At 34.5% G+C, this 14,756-nt stretch overlaps 1 protein-coding gene across 1 annotated transcript; it reads right to left on the reverse strand.

Moving 5' to 3' along the window:
• Positions 1-1,525: 1,525 nt before the first annotated feature.
• Positions 1,526-13,865, reverse strand: LOC130807457 (uncharacterized). Its single transcript, XM_057672663.1, has 6 exons — positions 13,471-13,865; positions 12,127-12,294; positions 4,610-4,859; positions 4,345-4,511; positions 4,105-4,245; positions 1,526-2,296 (listed from the first exon to the last, which is right to left on the reverse strand). Exons 1-6 carry the CDS (start codon positions 13,513-13,515, stop codon positions 1,952-1,954), a joined length of 1,116 nt encoding a protein of 371 aa, XP_057528646.1. The 5' UTR covers positions 13,516-13,865; the 3' UTR covers positions 1,526-1,951.
• Positions 13,866-14,756: the final 891 nt, after the last annotated feature.

Here is a 14,756-nt window from a genome sequence, read left to right on the forward strand (position 1 = left end):
AATAGTCGGGACTAAAGCTTTGACATTGTTGTTAAAGGTAGTGCAATAATGCCAATATAAAGAAACCAATCAATAAACGTCTTGTTATGCAACTGCATCAATCCCCTATCCCCTTTACAAGGATATTTTGCGCACAATATATCTAAATGCTCACTCAGAAAAGGATGAACTTCAGGATTACAATGCAACACATACAAGTGCGCTTGTAGAAGACTGTCTCGAAGAGGTGTGATCGATTTGGAGCCAATTGTTCCTTTTCCCTCAAGCCCTCCTTGATGTCGAGAGGTCGGAAGTCCAATAGGCTTTTCCATGGCCAAATACTTGGCTATAAAGTTACCAATCTCATCGCTCACAGTGCCTTGAATCATACTCCCCTCGGATTGTGCTGGATTTCTCACCTTGTTTTGTAAAACACCCATGTGTCTTTTAAAAGGATAACACCACCTTAAAAAAACTGGACCTAAAAGCTTGATCTCACGAACGAGATGGACAATAGGATAAACCATTATGTCAAAGAAAGAAGGTGGAAAATAGATCTCAAACTTGCATAAAGTTACAATCACGTCGACTTGAAGAGCATCAACTTTAAAGGGATCAAGAACTTTACTTTTTGGAGTATATATAGGAAATTTTAAGTCCAGTGGCAAAATCGTAATTTTTTCAAATCCAAGGGCAAATTCGTAATTTCATTAGAAGGTGGCGATAAAATAAAAAGGATGACGATGTTTAAAGATTGAGAAAAAAATTCTTCAATTTTTGGAATTAGGATTAGAGAATAAGCCACTTGTTCACATTTTTAACATTTTTTTATTAGGATAGTCGGAGAGAAAAAATGACTAGTTGAAAATTAAATTTAGAGTTTTTTTTGCAATAATACTTGATGCACAATTAAGACAAAATATGATTTTCAAACACCTATAACATTTTAAACATGCATAAATAACCTTATTTATTGTTTCTAAAATAAAATGAAATTATATAGATAATATTAAAAGAGAGTTAAAATATATGAATGAGATTAAAGGAAAGTGATTTGCTATTGTCCAAAAATAAAAATTATAAAAAATTAGTAAGAAGTATTAAAATAACAAATAATGCTAAATGAGTGAAATGAAAAAATAAAAAAAAAAGAAAAAAAAAATAAAAAAGTTTTTTTTTGTTGGATACAAGGTAGGTTGAACTCTGAAGGCATGAGAACTCTAACAAGGGGCAACAAAAATCAAACCAAAAAAGGGATAGTTGTGCCCTTAAAATATTATCCCAATTTCTTTCTCTTCTATCCCAACTCATATGAGTTTGTAATTGTAAAAGTTTTCCATTTTACTTAGTTTTGTTGGAATTGAATGAAAGAAAGGAATTGAAAATAAGCAAAAACTTATTGAAATCGACCTTAAAAATGCGCAAAATAACTAGAATAGAAGAAATATTAACTCATTGAATTTGACCTTAAAAATGCGCAAAATAACTAGAGTAGAAGAAATATTTTTATAATTGAAAATAAGGGTCTTGTTTGATGATTGACTTTTTACCCGACTAGTTGATTGACTTTTTGTCTTATTTGATCAAGCCAAAACTTATTTTTTAAATAACTGTTAATTTTACCCAAAAACTTGCGTTTAAACCAAAGAAATGTTTAGTTTAACTGAGAATTTTGGCAACTGAAATCATACAAATGTCCCAGAAAATCAAGCAGCTGTTATCACAAGTTTTATAAATAAAATATCATCAGTGTTATCAATATTGCTGGAAGGTACAACAAAAAGCGGGAGGTACTTTAACATCTTTGCTTGTACATTCAAAAATTGCTTCGTTCAGCAGGCGAAAACGCCCTTAGTCTGTGTTGTGTACTCGTATGCGAATCCCCAAAGCCAAGCTACTATACACTAGGGGTAAAAAAAATACACTCTTTTATACAATCAATGAAGCTGTACAAAGTTATTTGGAAATGTGATTATGTACTAAAAGCAATTACTCTTTCCCATCTTTGAGGCTCGTACGGAGTGACATTCACGACTAAACGACCCTCCAACGGTGGCAATTCGAATTCTGGAGGGATCTTCTGTTGCCAGACAAATGCATTTTCATCCTTGTATTTTTTCAGCATATCCGAGACTTTGTTCAGTTCGGTTTTATAAACTTGTCGCCAAGATTGTTCCCCAGGCATATTCTTTGCTTTACTCAGAGCACGACCCAGCAGACCGATGGAAACTCCTAGTTGCTCGGATGCTTGGTAACTTTCTGCAAGGTGTATATGACTTCTCAATTCATGTAGAATACTGCAAGAATAAATAAACTCCTGCAGAGAGCAATATGACAGCATGAGTGTTTGAATTGAGAAAGTAGTATGGGATGGAAAATAGAAAAATGAGTGGGGGCAAGGGAATACAATTTTACAGCCATCTCACCAGTCGAAGATCATATAATTTTCTACCATAAAAAAGGTAACTTCTTCAATATGAAAAGTAATAAGAACAAAAAGGTTAGCTTATTCAAAACCCACATATGGATTCTCACTCTCCCTCTACACACCTCGGATTGCACCATTCTTATTCTTATTGAAAGAAATGTTCTTCCACGTTTTCTTAACTCGAAATGGCTGAGGAGAGCAAAGATACCATATGTTGAGGATAATCCTCGTAGCAGATCAAGTGGTGGCGGGTGCACCATGCACGCAGGCGTGCAGCGGAATAGAGCAAGTCACTACAAAACGTGGTGTCGGGGTTTGAATGCCTCCTAACCCACATCAAACCCCAAAGAGAAAGACATTACCCCTTTGATCAAAGTTGCAAGTGTTGAAATGGAGCCGGAGGCATGTATAACAAGAACCTGCATGGCTTTACATTTTGCTGTCCCGTTTTATTACTGACCATGCTTTTATAGCTAAACAACATCAAATAATGCCAACTCATGCATCCATATGAAAAAGTTTGAAGTTGAGGAAAGCACTCACCACCCATTGAAGTGCTACAAAAGACAACTTCTTTCAATTTAGTGATGCTTAATGTTTGCTATCAAGAGTCAGTGAGGAACAACCTCTATGTTATTACAAGGGCAAAGTCGAGTACATATGCGACTCTCCAAACACAGACTAGGTGAGAGTCTAGGAGGAAGCCACTTAATGGCATGAGGGTAAAGGATTGTTACATTCATGTTCTTCCTTGATAATTAAAAATAAATCTTATAACACACTTCCTCCTTTTTATGGAGAATAGAAAATGCTCCAAAGATGCCACTTGCAAACGTATCATAGTGTAAAAATGCAATAATGGTCGCGATCACGGTAACAAAACGGTGATGTGATAACGGGAGTGATGCGGCTATCGCAACGCCTAATATCGGTCTAATCATAAGATATCCCTTGATACGGCCCAGATTGGAGTTTTTTTACACCCTTACAACGCGGGAAACATCGGTTTGCTTGTTTTGAAAACTTTTACATCGCGGCCGATATGATGCGATGCGGCCTTATTTTATTTCAACTCCATGAGAGATATTTTAGAACTGGATTCCCTCTCACGTCCCAAAAGACAGTGGAGAACGGAGAGTGTTCTAGATCAATAGATTGCTATTCTAGATTACATTATACCTAAAGCTTTTTGCGCCTAAACTGAAGCTCAAGTAAAATAAAATAAGAAGAAAATATAAATGTGAAATTCTCAAAATTCTTAAATAAATATGAATTTTGTGAAATTAAATACAAAAGATAGCAGCTTTCAAAGACTAATGATACTGATACCTAGATGCAGATATATAATCAAATTTACAGTTCAAACTGGTCAATAAAAGACCATTTGTGAAGAGTTTAGTAACCCGAAACTAATTGTGCTGATGCGAATGAATTTATAGGTATTATTCAAGGAAAAAGCATGTCTATTTCATGGAAATACTTGTCTACCTCCGTATTCCTCTTTTCCATCTTATATTTATTTTCATTTGTACGGTGGTATAAGTGGGAATGGAATTCTACAAAGAAAAATCATCACATATAACTCACTACCAAACCTGTTGTTCAGAGTCATAGAACAAACTAAGATGGATGTCATTTTGGTTGAAGATAAATAAGACAGAAAAGGACGATATGCAGAAAAGAATTGATGTACTTACCGTAAGTCTTCGAAAAATATCTCTCGGTCCTGATTGTAGAAGAGAATTTGCTTCAACCAACATTTGTGTTACACCATAGTGCAATTTCGCTAGCACACCATTGGACAACCCCTGCTTTTCCGCAATTTTTATGGCAACAGCCTAGATATGTGGGAGGAAATATTGTGTCTCATTAAAGAACAAATGCACAAGGAATATCTAATTTAAGTTCTTTAAATATTGCAAGGGTGTAACATTAACCTGAGCCTCCGCCAAGCAGAGATTAACCATCGCCGAAGAGACATTAATTGTAGTTTCAGGTGGCTTTTCCGGAGGCAATATAGACTGCAACAATGGAAGGACTTCAGCATTCAGATATTTGTAGATTCCAGCTGCTTTTTTCAGAAGAGAGGCAGCCTGCTGCATATCTATGGTAACAGTGGATTCGAATTTTCTGATTTAAATGAACGAACCAATAGCAAAAAGTGATAAACTGGTAAAATGACGCTATTTTTCAAGTACCAACCTTCAGAAAAAACTTCAAAAGCCCTCTGTCGAGTAGTTATACCGTAAAAGAAAAGAATCATTCCAAGTTCATACTGTAGACTATTAATTTGGAAATATTTTGGACCTCCAATCATGAACTTTGTGCTTAGGGTGCTACTCCACTGTATCCTAAGCTCTAAAATCAACAAATTTTTGTTTCGGCTTATTGAATCAACTTGACGAATAAAGTTCTCCAATAGGGGCAAATACTGTTCCAACTTCTGAATATCCTGAAATATTGCAAAGAATGTTTTGCCAAGGGACAATTTAAATTCAGTAGTTAATAAACAGAACGAGTGAAGCACCATAACTCAAGCAGTAAGCAATGATCACCACAACCTAAATATCATGAATATGTAGTACTCATAAATAAACACAACATTAGACTACGTAGCATTTTGTAGCTCTTGGCCATTATTACAATATACAAAGAAATTTGAGATGCATTTATTGAAAGTACAGTAAAAATTGTCATACATAGGTAACTGTAGAAATATCTCCATATGCAACATGTTGTTCTACCAATACAGCTATTTAAACACTGGAATCTAGAGCATAGCAGAAAAACAAAAAAAAAATCCAATACAGAGAAGTTTTACTGAAAAAAAATGAGCATTAGAAGTATCTAAAACAAGTACACATGCTCCACAATTATGACCAAACATGCAACATCTAAATAAATTTCTATGCCAGCTTCCAGGATTTGAAAATACTGTGTCAATGTAAAAAAGTAAACGTCAAGCTTAAACTTTTTCTCCGCCCATTGTTAAAACAGGAAGTTTCAAGAAAAAATGATGATCTTGGATAGTGGAGCTGTGTGTCGAACAGGATATATATGGATATAATGCATAATATCTGCATACAAAACAGATTCATGAAGAATATGCGCATCGGGAAAAGGGTTCAAAAACTACTGTGAATATTTAAAATATTCTTAATTCACTGTAATCTGATCTAATCAATGTACACATCCATTGCTCCACATATATTTTATTTTTAATATTGCAAAATGCTTATTGATGAGAGAAAGAATTCACAGCTGCAGTTAGCTAACACAATAAAATGCATTCTTCTGTCTTTACCTGTAATTTTGCTTCCATTCAAGGACACGGTACACTAAAAATATTACTCCTTTTGGATGTTTGACATAACTTCCATCCTAAAGTATTTCCAACTGATGGTTTGCAATGAAACCTAGGACAAAGCAATATTACCATAACCTGTATTATAGCTAAGGCAATTTAATTTCTTCAAGAATCAAATTTCTGTGATAACAAAATTACTCTTTGTTATCACTAACAAGGATAAGGTTGCGTACATTTGACCCCTCAAATCTTCTTAGGTGGGAGCCATTAAAAACATTGGGATAATGCAATGGTGTTATTGTATTGAGACACGAATTTGATAGTAGGTGTCGCATTCCATAAGGAGAGTTTTGTATGGTTGTTGGCCATTGTGCTTTTCTCATATGCTTCAAACTTTCTAGCAAACTATCTATAGGTGATTGGTTAGCCTCTGTCCTTGTGATGTTCTGTGTTCCTATACTGGAAGACATCAGGTTGTGTACTCTATACTTGGTAAAACCTTCCCAAATTGACATTGTTTGGGTCCACAAAAGGAGAAGGGGGGCCCTTGATAAAACTACTTTGGTTACCGAAGATCAATAAAACTAGATTTTACCAACTACGTGAGCAACTTAATAAGAAGCAAACCAAAAGTATTTATCTGCAAAGCTAAACACGTGTCAGTACGTGCTAGAACTCACCTCCTAAGCAGGATGTCTCCAAATAGCCAACATCAAATGATAAGCTAGGGCATAACTAGCAAAACATAAGCTTTATGTCTAGAGCCCACACGTCAACCCTGTAGCCCTGAACTAGAAAACACAAGTCAAACTTAACATTTGGAGAGTATGCTGCTGCTTGCAAATTTCAGACACTGATCCAAAATCAACATGGTTTAGCAATATAGAGCTCGTTGTAGCACTTATATACAACAAAAACAATGGCACACTTAATCTCAAAAACTTGGGGTAGGCTACATGAACCGATAACTCAGTCCCACTCGTCTTCCACAGGAATTTGCTCTTCTCCATTCATTTTCAATTATCTATAATCTCAGCCTATACATCTAGATTTTTTATATCCACTTTCACTCCTTCTCAGCGATTCATCATTTGTCATCCTCATCCTCTTTCTAAATCTCCTAATTTCCATATTCCTATCTTCCTTACCAACTTGCCAACAGTTTGCCTTTGAACATTCCCAAACCATCTTAACCTTAATGTCTGGGCAGCCTAAACTGTCTTTATTTCAAAAATCTTATTCTTATCCTTTGAAATATGTTTGCTCATCCATTTAAGTATTAGCATTTCAGCTACCCCCATCTTCCTACAATAATTGTTTATAGATATCCAACATTCTAGATACATAATATCCCACTCACCGCTTTCCATTTCTGCCACCTACACTCAATCCCTAGTATTCACTTGGACCCAAGGTATTCTTGTCAAAAATACACTTTTCTTTATGAAGTTGGTACAATTGGAACAATAGGAACATAATTTGATAAGGTTGAAGAAGGCATTGGCGCTAGATCTTTTTCCCAAGGAAGAAATGGGAATTCCGAACACTCAAGAAGATGATCTTGATGCGTTTTTTTAAGGGTTTAGGGGATGAAATTCCTCCTTAGTTATGCTCCAAAAGGCTGTCCAGAATGATATTATTCACTCATTCAAAACAACATCCGCAAATGAAATTTATAAAAAAATGAAAAAAGGCATTTGTGAATTTTGTGATGAATATGTTGCTGAGGCAGAAATGGCGGAACATGAATGCGGTCACAAGGCATTTTCACTTCTCATCTTACATCGAGATATGGAAAATGAATTAATGGCATTTGTATTCCATAAAGAAAGAAACAAAGATATCCAAGAAGAGAGTGTAAAGTTTGATGTTATGGGAAGGAAAGTAAGAGAGATGGTTATATGTGAGGGTCAACAAACAGATCAACAATCCAAGAACCAAGAAGAGGATTCAAGATTGGTGAAGGTACAAATAAGTTTGAGTAAAAAATGTAAGAAACTGTTACAGCAGAACAAAGACGAATACTCAAATGAAATGGAGAGTAAAAAGAAAGGGATGAGAAACAAGAAGAGGGTTATGTTCCCGCATCATAAAGAAAAGAACAGATTCCAAAAGAAAAATAGAAGGTATTGGGAAAAGAAGAAAATAAAGAAGAAAGAAGTCATGGGAAGAAAAATAATAACGAAAAAGAAAAGAAAGGAAGCACATTTGAATTGCGGGTCTGGAGGAGGTCCGGGTAGGTGGAGCCGAAACAACAAGAAGGTAAGGGTGGTGAAGACAGTGGCGGCAGCAGACAAGGTCGAATATTTTGGGTGGCTCACTGGGAATTGGCAGTTGTTGACTAACAAGAGGAAGAAGGAAAGTACGAATGTGGCAGCCGTAAATTATAAGTTGCTCTCTGGCGACGTGAAAAGAGCAGAAAAGGAAGAAATTACCAAAAAATTCCAGACGAGGGACGGAGAAAGCGTCGGCAGGGGAGAAGAGTTAATGCTATGGTTTCGGTGTGAAGGACTGGTAGAAATTTTGGGGGTTCTTGATTTAAAGGTCACCATGAACCCGGCGGCAGGGGAACAGCGAGAAGGACCTCAGGTGTTTTGTCGGCAGGCGACAGAAGACGGAGAACAAGGGTGCGATTGTTCGTTTCGGGTTGTTCGGTTTTGGGGTCTCCGAAATTCGGTGGTGGTACATCGGCGAGAGAATGGAGTGTTGGCTGGCCGGTTGCATGGGAGAGAAGTTGGCGAGAGAGTAATTTTTAGGGGTTTTTGAAAGGGGAGGCATTTTGGAATTTCAGCCAAGAAAGATGAAGAAAACATTTGGGTTTCCTGGTAATAATGTCACGACTGACACCATCAAGGTTGATGACATCCTGGCATCTTGGAATTGGGGCATTTTTTCACTCGTTCAATTCATTGTGAAAATCACCCAAAAATTGTTTAAGATTTTCAGGCCATTTAAAATCAAACCGAAACATTTAGTTGATGTTCCTGGACACTCGCGTCTTCGGCTTAAGCTTGACGAGTATATGTCACAGGCTGCTGGCATTATTTTTGCTATTGATTTTTTGGAGTTCTTGCCAAATTGCTGCTCTACCGCAGAGTACTTGTACAATATCCTTACCAAGGCTAGTGCTGTAAAGAAGAGGATCCCTGTACTGATTGTTCGCAACAAGACTGAAAAATCTACTGCTCATTCCAAGGATTTCATTCGTAAACAGTTGGAGAAAGAAATAGAAGTGAGATTTGATGTTATCAATTCGACCCGAGTTACATTTTATCCACCTTGAGAACAAGGTGGATCTTTAGGCAGCCGGTATTGTCATACATGGCATATTCCTAGGGTCATATATGATGTAAAAGAATAAAAGTTAGTTAGTTGTATTTTAGGTTGTTATGTTAGTTAGTCTTGTAATAGTCTTTATTCTTGTTTGTATTTTCCCCTCCCATCTCTTATAAATAGGGGGGAGTATGGGATGTTTTAAAGGAGAAGATATCTAGAGAGAGAAGTGGAAACACTTAGTGTTTGGGAGACTCGAACAGTGTCTGGGAGACTCGAACGTCCCATATTATTGTTCTTGTATTCATTAATAAAGTCAGTTTTTGTTACTATCTCGGGATGATCTGTTACAATCTCTTTGTGCATGAGTTAAAATTTGAAAAGGCTGGCAACTTGCTCTACACGTTTAATAGATTTTAGTAACACGTAATAATAACAGTTCTAGGACGTACAATACTAGCAATATGTACTTCCTTCAGAGTTCCGTGCTTAAAAGCATTAAATATTTGTTGATCTTGAACTAGCAACTGGAAACTATAGTGACGCAATTTTTCTTGCAAGGATATTTTAAGGTATGGTCTGTTCGAAGAAATTTCCATAGTAAAGAAACAAATTGTCATGAAGGGCTAGGAAGGGGTAATATAGGAATTAGTAATAAATAATACTTGGCAATCAGTTAAGTTGGGGGAAATAAAATATAGATATAATTAGTATAAATAGAGGGGAAGGGAAGGGAATTAGGAATTCATACAAGTAATAGTTTTAAGTGGAGTTTTATACTCATTGGGAGAGAACAAGCCTATCAAATGCTTGTATACTATCTTTTGTAATCGTTCTTTGTTTACATTCAATCTTTCCATATACATTTAATTTTCATACAATTCATTACATTCATATACATTTCTCTTTTGTCATTTGTAAAATCAGTCCTATGGCTAAGTCAGTCCATGACACAAATGAATGTGAAGTGTGGATAACATTGCAAAATACAAGGAAGCCAAGACTAAGACAAAACATGGGTTGTATGAGACAAAGTTAAAAGTGTATGAAGAGATGTGAGCTAAAGAAGGCTAAGAAGAAGTTGACAAACGAAAAGCAAAGTGAATAGATATTGGATGGATATACTACATTGCAACCCAATTTCTTATGGGCTTTGTTATGGTGTTTATGATAGCTAGAACTGCTAGGTTTTAATTTTTAAAGGCTAATCTTTTGTTCTTATTGTAGTGCTTTAGTGGTTTTAAGTTGTTAGTGGTGAAATGACATAAACTACATATAAAACAACATAACATTGAAAATTAGTCACAGCTTGAGGTCAAGTTGAAATTGTTACAGAAAGCTAAGAGCTCGCAATGTTTGCAGCATGATCTTAAAGTTCATAAAGGATTGAAACATTTGAGACAAGACCATACCACATGCATAAAATTATTACTCAACTTTCTAACGTCCAAATTGAAGTTGTAAAAGAAATTGGGTTTGAGGATATGCTACATTTACAACTAACTACTACAATCATGAAGATGCTTCCTTGGTTGGTTAATAATTTTGATCAGAGTAGTCGTTACTTTGAAATACAAAGTGGAACTAGATTTGCCCATACAATGTGTATGATGTATTTGGTCTCCCTTTCAATGAGGGAAAGGACATCGCTTGATGTCAAATGAGAATAAAAGATGATAAGAACCCTGACTTCAATTTAACAAGGATTTAAAGATTAGCTTTAATGTTAAAAAAGATATCCCATTGCAATTAAATGAGGAAATGATGCCAAATTTGAAACAAAGTGGTGAGCTTTTCAAAAAGTTGTTTGTGCTGCATGCTTTTCAAGCTTTTTGGCTTCTCATCGTAAAAGGATGGTTGATTTGAGATTGACTAGTGTAGCGTAAGATGTGCATGAGATTAAAACCTACAATTAGTGTAATTATATTCTTGGGCGGTTTTGTGAAGCTGATAGGGCCTAGAAACAAGAAAGAAAGACCAAATACATCATACACATCATCTGGGGTCAGAACAAATCCATTACCATTTTGGATTTCGAAATAACAATTACTTTGATCAAAATTATTAACCAACCAAAGAAGCATCTTTGTGATTGTAATGGTTAGTTGTAAATGTAGCAAACCCTCGAACTCAATTTCTTTAACAGCTTCAAGTTGGGCTTCCAAAAATTGAATAACAATTTTACGCAAGTGGTATGGTTGACAACTTGTCACAAATGTTTCAAGATCCTTTATGAACTTTGAGGTCTTGTTGCAAACTTATATGAGCTCTTAGCTGTCTGTAAGAACATCAATTTCAATTTGACCTCAAGTTAAGGTCATGATGACTAATTTTCAATGTTAAATGTTGTTTTATATGCAGTTCATGTCATTTCACCTAAAAATCATCTTTCATACGCATTTGTATATGAAGTTATGACAGAAATATGACAAATACAACATCAATTCAATTGCAAACGATCATAAGGAGAAGTACATTATCTCATTGATAATTGCTTCAATTACAAGATCACCACTAACAACTTAAAACCAGGGAAAACAAAAGACATCTTGATGAAACGAGTGGATGTGGTGTGCTTGTGTCTGATTCACCCTTGATAGCAAACATCATGCAACATCACATGAATATGTGTTTGACACTATGTTTAGATAAAAATATTTTAGAGGGAAAGGAAAGGAAGGGAAGGTAAAGGAAGGAGAGAATGATAAGAAAAAGTTTTCCTTGTTTGTATAAGAGGGAAAATAAGTGAGAAGAAGAAAAAACTCAATTTAATTTAAATCTTTCCACCACTGTTACAGAAATTTGGCCATTAACAAAATTAAGAGAACTAATCCCTTTAAATCCTTTCCTTCTAAATCCATCCCCTCTTAATTTGTTATTTAAACAAAGGAAATTAAATCCCTTCAAATCCCTCTATTTCTTTTCTTCCCAAATCCTTTTATCCAAACAAAATGTTAATGATCGGCGTATTTCAACATAGTAGATCATATAAAAGAAATACAATATTACTTCTTGATTCTGTGTACCAGCTATCCATATAAACATAGCGATAAAGATTTCTTTTTGAATAAAGAGGGAACATAATTGATGTTGGTATTTTAGTTCATGCCAGGCTTAGTAAAAGCACTAGATAACGAACCTGTTGACTACGAGAAGTGAGCCCCCCAGTCATCTCCCTGGCAGTAGCTTCAGTGATACAGCTGGTCTCATTAATAGATTCTTCAATCAATCTGCGCCTAGCAGTTAGTTCTTTTAAATGCTCAAGACCCGCAGGATCACGCACACTAAATACATTTTCAAAAACAATCTGCAGGCAAACAATTTGGACATCTTACAACCAAAAGGATTGAAACAGAATGCCTTTTCTTCTTTTCCTCTTCCTTAATAACCCACATCAACCCTCAGGATAAGATTACTATAATGCTAAATACTTGAGTTCAGACCACAATAAAACATAAAGCATTAATGGCTCGTTTGGTTAATGGTATTAAAAGGTAGTAATGGAAGTGGATTTTAGTGTTAGTTTTGATGAAATCTGCCATGTCATTCGCAATGAGACGAAACTCTCATCCTTAACATGTTTTTTCTCCAAACTTTTTATTACCATCTAATCTAATACGACCTTCTAAGCAATAACTTCATGAAGGAAAAGGAATGATTAGAATAGAGCACGATAAACATGATCTTGTCCAGTAATTTTTCTGCTAAATAACAATATATATGTTTTTTATTAATAGTTTCACCATTTAATATGAACAACCAAACAAGCGCTTAGCAAATGTCACATGATACACACAACTAAAAATACCCACTTTGTTGTATAAGAGTGTATTCGGCGTAGCATTTTAAGTAGCGTTAAGCAGTTTATTTTGATTAAAATGCTACTTACTAGAAAAATATTAGTAAACGCAAATTAGCGTTTAGTTGTTTGACAGTTGTTCACAGAACGTTGATAATTGTAGTATTTGAAGTAGAAGTAGAAATCAAAGTAGCGTTTAAAATAATTTCCAGATTTTTGAAAAAAATCATAATTTTCTCAACAGCTAAGAAAAACTGATTTTTCGTTCTAAAATCTAAACTGTTGAGAAATCAAATAATTTAAAACTTAATAGATTAAAATTAAATATTTTAAAATAATTAACATAACCAATTATATTCTGACCGATAATTTGCTGAACAGTGATACTTTACTTTAGTTATTTAGTACCTAGAAAGCTAGTGCTACTCACATCTACTCAAATTGCTCTACAACGAACAGGCCCTAAATAAACTTCAATCATATTATATAGGTAATGATCATATCTTACACATTGATATAACCATTCCAGCAATTAAGGGCTTCAAAGACAAAGCAAAAAAAGGGATGAATTTATCACTGAAAAGTGAAAACCGATTAGAGGACAATATGCATAGATTTTACACATGATGCTCTTAACAAATTGCAGATAATAGTAAATCACAGCTCATAAAAAAGGAAAAATACCCTTTTTGTCTTCATCCCTGAGAAATGGTAGTGAAGCATCATCATCGTTGCTATTTCTCAAAACAACTAAAGCGGGTTTCACACCAAAGAAATGAATTCTCCAATGAGATAATTATTGATCTGGCCAACTCTAGAACATTCCCCCAGATAGCAAGAAGCCAATAAGGCAGAAGCTTGATTTTCGAGAAGGGGAATGGGAGTTGGAAAGAGAAAGAGAAGACGAATTTCCAGACCTGACCGAGAGAATTCCAAATTCCAATTCCTTTCCAGTTTACTCCTGTAGAGGATTACCAATTAAGGCAAGTATTAAGTATTAAAAGTATTATTATCAGGACTTTCGAATTAATTTCGACCAATTTCGTTTCATCTTCCTCTTACTCGCCTCTCAATTTGCCCATTGTTTTATTAATTTTTTATTAATCATTTATATTTTTTTTGCTCATAATACTAACTTTTATTTATTTTGGGTCATTTAACAAAAAAAATAAACTAGTTGATAAATAACACTTGGTACTTCTATTATTTATTATTAACCAAAATTAGTATTATGATACAAAATTTTGCAAAAATTTATATTATTCATGGTAATGTTTTATTTTACATGTGGTTTTGGCAAACAGCTGAAAACTGGTAGCTGGTAGCTGATTATATTACTGATTTAATCAATTGATTTGATCAGCTGATTTTGAACGCGCTACTATGAGATTTTAAACCCGTTGTTATGAGCAACTTGTGTAAAAACAACTTATTTATAACAATAAGTTGTTTCAACCAGCTAATTTATCAAATAATAGCATTAGATGGTTTGATCACCTAACCCTCTATCTATTATCTATCATATATCATATACATATTATAATTCAGAAAATTTTGTGCCACGTGGCATTCATATACAATACAATTTGCCGCTTAAATTAATACAATTTTCATTTTCATATGTTTTTTTGCATTAAAACTCTTAAATATCAATTAAATTTAATTATATTGAAGCTCTTAGTCTTCATCAATTTAATTCATCTTTTTTTGTATAAACATACATATGTCAGAAAATAAAACTCTGTCTTCTAAATTTAATTATACTAAAGATGAAAAGACAAAATTTTAAGATTTTTTTGTTAGTGACACATACATAACTTGCCTTATTTATATGATTGAATTTCAAAGTATTTATTTAGTGCATCCCACATACTTAAGAAAGAATATGTGATGTTTTAAGAGTTGAGTTTATTGATTATTTCAATTAGTATGAAAATTGAAATAAAATTGGAGAATTATATGAGTTTTTG

The sequence above is a fragment of the Amaranthus tricolor genome, chromosome 3 (assembly GCF_026212465.1).
Source record: "Amaranthus tricolor cultivar Red isolate AtriRed21 chromosome 3, ASM2621246v1, whole genome shotgun sequence".
NCBI lineage: Eukaryota > Viridiplantae > Streptophyta > Magnoliopsida > Caryophyllales > Amaranthaceae > Amaranthus > Amaranthus tricolor.